Genomic DNA, 10,473 nt, shown 5'->3' on the forward strand with positions numbered 1-10,473 from the left:
TTTTGTATAGATATGGAAGCGTCAATAACGATGCCTGAATGCCATGAGATTTACTTTAACGTGCTTCCCCTTCCGCCCCACCCCGTCCCCACCCCCAATAAAACCGACTGAAGAATATCATGCTTTAGAATTGAGATCATTAAAACATTAGGCCTTGGCTGAGGATGGACAATTCTGCTAGTTTCTTCAAGGCTACTTGGTTATTCATCTTCCTTCTTGGAAAACTTTCCTTGATTTCGATATTTCCGTAAATCTAAAACAACTTTTCAGCTAAAAATGATAGCTCTGCTGGGCTCTGCTTTCCGGTTTACACACACAGTAACTAAAAAGTCGATTTTTAGACCCAAAAAAGTAAGACAGGAGAAACCTCCGACACAAGAAATACAAGAGAGGTCTTTGCGTACATGAATATTAATTCGCGACCGACGATAAAAATAATTTCGGAGATACTGATGCATGATTTTAATGATGTGTCCGAATTACAGAAATTCCGGATCTTGGCAAAATAATTCTTCTTCAGTTTTTGAAGAACTCGAAAATCAGAAAGTCAATTTCAGAGTTTGACTAGCTTTGTATTGCAACTGAAGGGTCTCTTGTCAATCCTCAAACTTCCAGAGTACCCGTCTGATTGAAACTTCTAGATTACTGTCAGTTCAAAAAAGCAATATATCTTTTAAAGGCGTACGAACAGAATCCAATTGATATGAAATGCGTGTTCAAAGACAAAACAGTGACATTTTAAACACTTTACAAACGTGACGAATAAAATTTTAATACCCGAGTTAAATACAATATCTTTAAGGCACAATTTACAAATTATTGAAGTTTCTATATACTCTAGAGCCTAAAGTTGCTTTTAAAATGTATCGGAGGTCCAAACTTGATTTCCAGAACAGAAAACTTACTTCAAAACCTCAATATTTGCAAACAAAAGTATACAACCTTAAAGGTACCCGAACACATTGTTAATAGCTACAAGATATAACTGAGCTTAGCTTGCATCTAAAAAGCCATTGAGGCTGAAGCGTCGATATGGGGAAAGGAGTAGGTGGCATGAAACAAAGAATCAGGACCAATGTTTGGATTAGGGCCAGGACCCCTAAGGGTTCCATGACCAGTTACCGTCACTGCAAGTTTATTGGTTGCAAGCAGCTACTACGGCGAAACAGAAATTCGACAAACGGAAAAAGATATGCTAAGTTTCTTTAAAAAAGTAAATGCCAGATTGAGAATGCACCAAGTTAAGCACAATTTAGACTTAATTAAAATCAAAACAAAGATCTCAACCTAAACTTAGGGCTTGTAGCAATCTGCCCTCCTGCTTCTCTCTCCTTAGGCAGAGCTTGATATGCAAAACTGTCACCCCAAAGGTTACCAAGATCTACATATTTCCCTTTAAAAATATCTATACATTTCAAGTAGATATATACACATATCTCTAATGGTGCCGTGACCCTACAGATTTTGAGACTGGTGTTTTCTTTGGCTATTTGTCTTCTGGACGCAAACATCCATCTGCTCTAGAAAATGGCATCTAAACAGTTTGAATAGAGTTATCGCGCGACCTGTTCACTTCCACTAACCTGAATGATTGTAGAACCATTGCAACCTGGCTTAGAATCTCTTTCGTTATAGCCAACACTGGATCTAAGAGTTTACGAAAGCCGAACATCATATTCCACACAAGAACAAACAACGGTTGTACGACATTATTGAAAACTGCAGTTAAAACAGGCTTTAGAAAGGAATCTCCGAATACCGTAACAGTACCACCTATGAGCTTCCTGCCAAACTGTCTGAAAATAAACCGTAGCAGTTCAACTATGAATATAACAGCGAAGTCGACGACTATCTGCAATGCTCCAAAGAATTCCTGTATGCCACGTTGTGTGTACGATTCAACCCTGAAAAAGATAAAACATCTCACAGCAATTCATTAAGGCTTCAATGCAAATCAAAGTAACAGTGACCTTCACCTTAACACTAGAACCGGGATCATATTTGCTACTCTGGGAAATGGTCAACCAATACATTCCGGAGTTCGGTTATAGTTAACCGGATAAGAAACTTCTATCTGAAGGGATATCCACCATAAAGACAGCAACTACGATGATGACTACCCTCATAGACATGTGTTTCTTATTCCCTTTTGATTCAAGTTTAAAAAGGAGTTTAGGCCTATTCCTTTTTTTTAAAATGTATTTCGGGACATTGATAGCATTTCCAGCGTTCCTCTTAGCTGGAGTTCCTTTAGGCCAATACTGTTGTGGATATTGAGCTTTTTGAGCCATGGGGAGGTCGCAGCGAATTTGCCTAGTTTCTTGTTTGGCATCCTTTTTTACTTCTATTTCTTATGCAAAAATACCCTATCTTTGACGTAAAGTTTCCAAATCATGTTGAATGGGGGGGGGGGGGGCGGCGTCACTGGCCCAATTAGTGTCTGTTTTAATCACACTAGCAGCAGGAAGCAGGAGTTTCTCCTGGGCAAAAGGAAACCATAACTCTTGAAGCAAACGCACGGGTTTAAGGGTTTTAGTATAAAACCGGTCGATGTATCCTACATAATTTTTGCATGGACAGATTAATGTTGTGGCTGTGAGATAATGTGTTCGTTTAGGAAAAGAGTTGGAAAAAGTAGTTCAATTCAACTTTAAAAACCTTTTTTGATACAATAAAATTCAATGAGGTCTGTCTATAAGCCACATATACCAAAGGAAAGATATAATTCCGAGAGTCTCGTCAAATCTTTTACAGACAGGAACACTTAAAAAATTTTAAGGGCTTTGAACTTATGTAGGTAACTACGCAACTAATCTCTTTCACATACATTTCAATATAAGCCCTGTACACCGTAGAAATCATCTGTACGTCAAATATCATACTTCAACAATCATTATTACTTACTCATACAAGCATGCCAAGCAAGTCTGTTTAACACGTCTCTGTGTATTTTAATAACAGTTTTAAGCGGAAAATAATCTGCTTAATGCGCCAAGCAGACTACGATATTGGCAGCCATAACAAAATAATATCTCTATTAAATATTGAAGGCGAAATTCTTCTACGTCATCCATCAGACGGAAGCCAGAACATCGATTAAGAAACGTTAAATAGGAAACCCAAATTATCTATTAACCTAATGACCCAAGGGAAATGATGAAAGAAAAAATTAGCTCTAATTTATTCATTCTCTGATCAACAAAATTTAGCAAACAGTTAGGATAATAACGTGCAACATTTTTATTTCTTGAAATGTACTGTCTAATAAACATGAAAATATTGTAATTTGGTTTGAGCGGTTACAGTAGTGGCCTGTGTGGGTCCGGTTGTTCTTCCTCTCTGTGTTATAAAGATTCTACCGTTTATCCAGGCCAGTCAATTAAAGGCAGTATGTCCCGTCAGTCAACCAAAGGCAATTCAGCACGTTTATGATCAAGAAAACAATGCAAAATAACCGATTGGATACGCAACAACCAATTGAAAATATAAATGGTCAGCGAAAAGTGTCAGGATATAATGCCTTTAATTCTTTAAAATCAAATCGACCACCGACATATACATAACGTCATACACACTTCAAAGCCTTTTCCTGGAGCTTGCCGCATTGAAATCAGTAAAATACCATTTTTATCTACTGTTTTCATATACTGCGTTAAACTTAGATCTGAGAGCCATAGTTAAAATGAACAAGGAGAGTAATCTTTAAAGGAAACGGTAATCCATGCCTGTTGATCACAATGTTCTATATAAACTTAACGGTTTGGTACATGTGAGAGTATACAGCTGATCAGCGGAAATATGTGACTCGGTTCTGAGAGTTCTTAAATTAAACGCCATAGGAAAGAAGCCTTAACAAAGAACTGTAACCCATATCTCTGTACAAGACCTTACGATATATATTATAAGAGGTAGTATACATTATCAACTAAAGGCCGAAGAAGCAGGGTAGAAGCTACCCAAGTCTCTTGACTGTGAAGACTATGAGCATTGAATGTGAAGACTAAAACATACCTTTCTGCGACTTGGGGTAGCTTCGCATCCTTGCTGATGAAAGTACTGTGATAGTCTCGTACTGCATTTTCATAAAGATACCTGCAACGAAAAATAATTGTATAAGCAAGATGATAAATTCGATATCTGTAACCAAACATTTTATTTCTTTTAGAAACAGCTTTTCCTTTAAGTAGGGGCAGCTTTCGTAATTAAGACTTACACCCCACCCCCCCCCTTCCCCTAAAAAAGAAAAAAGAGGAAGAAAGCTAGCAATGTTGGTCTTTATATTAGTCCTTTTCGTCGAATTCCATTGCATTTGTGTCCTGTACGATTTAAAAAAGTGAAAAATATTTTATCGATTTTTTTAAACCAGCCTTTAAATTTCAAGCCAGTCGGACAAAAATACTCAATTGACAAGCGAGGTAGAAATTTATTTGGAAGATTCAAAATGTTAAATGTTCAATAAGGTTAAAATTGGTTTTGAATGTGATGGACATAGCGAGCGATAGGTTATCGCGTGTTTGGAAGTTGGTGTCATGACGGAAATGGAACTGGAATCTGACTTTCGAGTATTCATTTGAGTTTCTTTCATTAAGGCACAGTTCACATATTTCCGGATTTTGGAAATTATATTTTTTTCTTTATCTAAGGCGTCTGTCTATACGCAAACAGCGTTTTGGGTTACCAAAGTCTAGTTTTTCGAAAAATCTGCGTTTTCAAATACATCCGGATAACCGTAGACTTGGTTTATGATCAGAGACAAAGTGCAAAAGAGGTTCTTATTTCCAGGAAAGATTGGAAAGCTGACGTCATAGGCTAAGGCCACGAGGATGATAAACCGAATAGTTCAGGATATGGAGAGCTAGTTGGTTAACCAAAGAAAGACAACAGAATTATAGTTAGATTTAAAGGAACACGGAAATGCGACACTTCTTAATTAGATCTAGATAAAAATATACAAATGGCAAGTAGGAAATGATGTCGGAAATAACAAGGATCTGACCGCTCTTCCACACGACCATTCTCATATGCACTTTTCAAAACGACAATCTTTTCATAGCCAGTCTCATTCCACTCTTCTATCCCATAGTTCCGTTCGTTCCACGAGTAATCGACATCTGTATCCTCGGGTAGATAGCTATCGGCGTTCTCGTTTACTATAACAGGATGTTCCTGCCTTTCCGAGCCTTTCTTTTTACGTCCTGGTTTTTGAAGCTTTTTTGCTGCTTTAGGGCTAGTCTCTAAGGGCTGTTTTACGACTCTTGCAGGTTCTTTTTGTCTTTTGACAGCGGGTTCTTTCGGCTGCGGAGTTTGGACTACGTATTCTTGTTTGGGCTTGTTCTGAATAGCTCCTCGCGTCACCAGCTCAGTGGACATTTTTCGAGGTGATGTGTCTGAGGCTATAAAGAACAAAAACAATTCATTGCCTGGCACAAAAACAAGGTAATCACTAGATAAAGGCTAGGCTCTTAGGACAAAAACAACTCTGTGAACGGTTAAAAAACTTATAGTGAGTAGCTGCAGGGTTGGCGCCACCGGGGGTGCTTGGGGGGGGCAGGAGCCCCCAAAAATTCATTGAGCCCCCCCGTCGGCACTTCAATTCTTGAAAAATTTTAAGCAATGCCGGCAATTTCATAACTTCCACTTTGTGATTTTTTTATTGTTTGATTTTTTTTCAATTTATTTTTCATTTATTGAGCTAGAATTACCACAGCGGAAATGGTGTTATATTACATCTTTGTGGGTGGTTCACTCACTGTCGGCACTCTGACATTACAGCCCCCCTCCTCCCCCAGCATTTCTTTTCTGGCGTCATCCCTGCGTCGATGTCCTTCCAAAAAGCCAGAAAGCTGGAGCCAGACAGGCAAAACTCATTGCGTTGGAAGTTGGAAATTGCCTTGTATGGCTAGAAAATTTATTGAGTAAGAAAGTACCTTAGAGAAAACAAAGGAATATGAGAGCAATCTTGTACGGTACAAAAATTCAAAAAATTTTGAATATAAAAAAGCTTTTCGTTTGACACTCCTTAGAAAAAAACGTCAGAATAATTGATCGACGATTCTAATCTTGGAAATATATATATCCAGTGGTGGATCGAAATAGGCCAATCAGAAACAAAAGGCCATGACGTTTACCAAGCTATATGCCTGTAGGGATTATAACCGTTGGGAGTCGTTGGGGTCGTTGGAGTCGTTGAAGTCTGAAAACTACCTCCTTCTGTCTACACAACAGAAGATTTTTTGTAGATGTATTCGACAAAGAAACATCTTATTCAGAATCATCTTAATAGGCAACAAATTAAGTAACTTTAAGGAAATTGTCTATTCCGACACAAAAAACACTTCCAAACATTTTTGGCAGCTGCCTTACTTGAGAAAAAATATTGCAGGCTTTTATCGAATTTTCTCCTTTGAATAGTTATTCTCTGGTTTTATACCACTTGAAAGAGATGAAGAAGCCAGAAGTGACCAAAAGATGAAAAGTAGCTTTCAAAAACGTTGATCCTTTGGTCTAGCCTGTTTCTTAGAAAATCATACCATCAATTGAAGCTGCGTTTTACACCCGTCCAATAAAAAAGTGTCTGTTATTTCCCATTTTTTCATATGCATTCAAAACTCCAGACAGGAAGGCTGCCATTGCCAAGAAATGCCATCAATGAAAACCCACAATAAAAAGCAAAGAATACAGACAAAAAACTCGTCAAAATTGAAATTCAAGATTTCAAATATTCATTAATCCAAAATGGCATTTAATCAATCGATTTATGGCTGGAGGACACTTCTTTAGACCCTGCTGACAGGTGGGCCTCTGGGAATAGAAAATTCTTTCTTGAATCTGTTGCAAAAAGAAACAAGAATCCAGGGATGGTGGAATGGAAAATAGGAATCTTTATTATGTCTCTCTACAATAAACCTAGCAATGAAGCCAGGCCACTGGCTAGATCCTTATAATAGACCAGAGCTTTGTGAAATGGCCTATCCAATATAAGTCCATGTCTTACTTGCAATTTGCAAACTAAAGATTTGCCAAAAATGCATCATATTGGAAACCTTTTAGAAATTTTCTTAGTAAAACTTGTAATTTCTTAGTAGTTTTGACAGCCATTTGAAAATTTTACCAAACAGTATACAAGGCAGTCTTAGTAAGTGAGAAGAATTTTTTTTGAAATCCAACAAAAATTAGGGCAGCTATAAAATTTGCAGGTACACTGAAATAAAAACAATTTCAGGCTGAAATAAAAAATTAAAAAGAAAAGAAATTAGAAAAATTAGTGCATTTAGCAGTTTCAAGAAAAATTGAAAGAAAAACTCAAAAAACAAGTTCTTTTGCTAAAATGATACAAATTCAAAAATTGACTTCAATTTGTTAGTGATCTTGTCAAGAACCCATAAACTCTAATAAAAGATGGTTTGATGAATAAGAAAGGTTTGCAGCTAAAATAAAGCAAAAGGAATACCCAATAAGGTATTGGCAATAAAAGCTTTTAATTCAAATCATTCTTAACAAGCTATTGATTATTAATTAAGATCTAAATGGTTCTATCTTACCTTCAAATTCTGTATAGGGTAAATTCTCATTTGCATCCATCAAGGTTGCTCTCTTGTCTTTGCCAGCAAAACTTGTCTTTGGAGTTCTGTTTTGTATTTTTTCTTGCATTTCAATCTCTTGAAAATCTATGTTATTTTGAGCCGTAGTGTCTGGTATCTCTCTTCTCTTGCGACTGGTGATACTTCTTTCAGAAACAGGTTCAATGTTTCCAACATCTTTAAATACAGTGACCCCTTTTTCTAGAAGACCCAGATAAATTTCAATTTAAGACATTTACATATCAAGAAAAGATCTTAGCAGGATACAAGCAATGGCAACCTTAGCCACAACTGATCATATAGGTGTCCATAAGGGCTAGGTCTCTTAGCAAATTTTTGAACCATATAAGAAATTGTAAAGTAAATGAGCAAATTAACATTTATTTAAATCAATGTAAAACTCTAACTGGTTCGACCATCCCATATTTTAATCATTGGTTCAACCAGCTATCAGGATAGTCAGATATTTCAAGTTCATGGGGTGATGTGTTCCAGATTTGTTACCTTAAAGATCTTAGACTATTTTGGCAAAGTGTTACTTGGTTTGGCATGTACACTAGGTGAGCAAAAGTATTGCACCACTTTGACAAAATAATTATGGCATCAGCGTTGAGAACAACATGCCATTCAAAACTCAAACCACTTTTATAAACCCATTAAGTGCTATTCCATGACTAAAACTGAATCACACAAAACTTAAAACCATTGGCAATACTTTCTATTTTAATTTTGAGAAAAATATCTTTCTAATATATCAAAAAAGTAAATTTTTGATTGGACAGTCTCGAAGCCTTGAAACCCTTGTAAAACTTGTTAAATTCAATCAAAAACTTTTACAGGAGGTTACTTTTGAATGTCACATGATAGATTTGAATAAACTTTGGCAAGACCACATTTAGGTGTTTGTGGTCCCAGAAGATCATTATTGGCTTTGAATTTAGCAAAAAGTGAAACTTTTACAGCTGTTTTTAAATGAGGGTTTTTTGGACACTGGTGGGTCATTGTTTAGAACTGTTTATCACAGAACTGTTTATTGGTATCTTCATTCAAACAGGAGATGGAATGCTGTTTTGAACATATTGCTGTAACATTTGTTCCCTAAACAACATCACATTTGGCTGGAAGAGATGGCAGTTATAGGCTACTGGCATGTTTTATTGATTGTATTCTGTTGCAACATGTTACGAAATGGTATCCAAAATTAGGCCTTTTAAAGGACGAAAAACAGGCGACCAAAACTTTTGAGAAATACTTTTATAAGAGTCAGAAAAATTAACAGTTTTGGGTAACCAAGCAAAAAGTAAGTATCTCCAAGTTCAATGAAATCTTTGTGCAAGAAAAACCTTTTTTGTTGCAAATATATTACAGGTGCTCCTATCGCCATAGCTCAGTTTCAATGTTTTCGCAGTGTTCGATATGGCTTAAAAATAAGAAGAATCAAAGGATATATTTGCATTTTTCATTTTCATTACTTTACCTTGATAAATTTCCCATCATTTCCCACCCTAAAGGTCATCTTAAAACTTTTAATTTAACTTGCTTTAGCTATTTGAATTTTGGTTTGCTATAAAAAGTTTGCAGCGTTGTGGCCATTTATTGGCGGGAGGGGGTGGTGCAATACTTTTGCTCACCTAGTGTATTGCTGCAAATCAAAAGGTATGTATCTTTTTTATTAAACTTGCCACATTTTTCTAAGCAAATTTTGATTCACACCGGTAGAGAATTTTTTTCTGAAATACTGACCTCTATTTGTAGTATTCCTGTATTTCTCAGCAGTTCTGGGTGGTGCCCTGGGTTCTTTATTTGTTCTTGACAGTGGGCTTTTTGCCAGTGATGGGGAAACATGTTGCTCTATAGAATCAACATGAGGAGGCTGTTTTATCTGCCTTGAAGATTCAACAGCAACACTGACAGATGGGGGCTCCAACTCTTCATCCCCACTCAAACTGTCCCAATCAGAATTACTGTCCTAAGAAAAAGATTTCAGAGATAAGTCTGTTACCTTTGAGCCAAGGGCCAGGCAGAAGTGCATCAGGTGGGGGGGGGGGGTCAATTTGCAAGATAAATTGCTAATTATTGATAAACAAACTTATTCTGATCTACTCTAAAGGTGATTCTACTTGGCACCTCTACCTCGAAGGTGCAACCCAAGAGCTTGGTACTAAAGTGAGAGCAATGATACGTGATTTGGGGAAATTAATTTTTTATCATCTGCTTGATATTTTCATAAACAATATATTTTATTGTAGATAAAAACATATTTCTATTCAAAAATTATCATGAATTAAAATCAAATCACGGCCATTTTGCAACAAAATTCCTTCAACAACTAAAGGGTAATAATATAAATAAAATAATTAATAATTTTTAAGTAAGTAGGGGTTCCACAAGAAAGTGATTCAACTTTGACGATAGGCCTCAGGCCTGTAGCGCTGTGCAAGTGTGAACAAGATAGGCCCATCAGGGTTTGTCGAAGCTTGCAGAAAAATAATGATTTTATTTGTCGTACTCACCATTTAAAAGCTTGAATTATCCTCGTTTTCTAGGTTTCCCAAACAAAAAAAATTAAAGAAACCAAATTTTACAGCAGTCCACGATTTTATTGTCGTCAGCGCGAGCGAAGCCACAAGGCACAACACTACGCTTCGGCGGTCATCAGTCTTGACACCATTTGAAGCCCTCAGACGAAATATTTCGAAACAAGGCAACTAAAAACTATCTTTCAGTAATTATTTTTTTGTATCTAGAATTATAAGCTGTCATAAAATCATCCACACCGTGGCATTTCGTAGCTAACGGTTTTTACGAAAACAGAAAAATAAATACTTCACGTGCCTCTCTTCAGTCGAACGAAAGTGAGGCTTGAAAATAATGGCCAAAAACTGTTAAATGT

At 36.6% G+C, this 10,473-nt stretch overlaps 1 protein-coding gene across 1 annotated transcript; it reads right to left on the minus strand.

Moving 5' to 3' along the window:
* Nucleotides 1-393: 393 nt before the first annotated feature.
* Nucleotides 394-10,394, minus strand: LOC135695439 (uncharacterized). The gene is made up of 6 exons (XM_065214527.2): nt 10,094-10,394; nt 9,324-9,549; nt 7,542-7,781; nt 4,997-5,393; nt 4,012-4,092; nt 394-1,904 (listed from the first exon to the last, which is right to left on the minus strand). Exons 1-6 carry the CDS (start codon nt 10,094-10,096, stop codon nt 1,535-1,537), a joined length of 1,317 nt encoding a protein of 438 aa, XP_065070599.2. The 5' UTR covers nt 10,097-10,394; the 3' UTR covers nt 394-1,534.
* Nucleotides 10,395-10,473: the final 79 nt, after the last annotated feature.

This window comes from Rhopilema esculentum, chromosome 2 (assembly GCF_057945365.1).
Source record: "Rhopilema esculentum isolate cy_ngs chromosome 2, ASM5794536v1, whole genome shotgun sequence".
In the NCBI taxonomy this organism is placed as follows: Eukaryota; Metazoa; Cnidaria; class Scyphozoa; order Rhizostomeae; family Rhizostomatidae; genus Rhopilema; species Rhopilema esculentum.

Excerpts from the sequence above, each read along its gene's own strand:
- LOC135695439 (XM_065214527.2), bottom strand. Across the intron at positions 7,782-9,323 it reads CAGGAATACTACAAATAGAG|AAAAAGGGGTCACTGTATTT; the intron begins GTCAGTATTTCA and ends TGGGTCTTCTAG. Across the intron at positions 5,394-7,541 it reads ACCCTATACAGAATTTGAAG|CCTCAGACACATCACCTCGA; the intron begins GTAAGATAGAAC and ends TGTTCTTTATAG.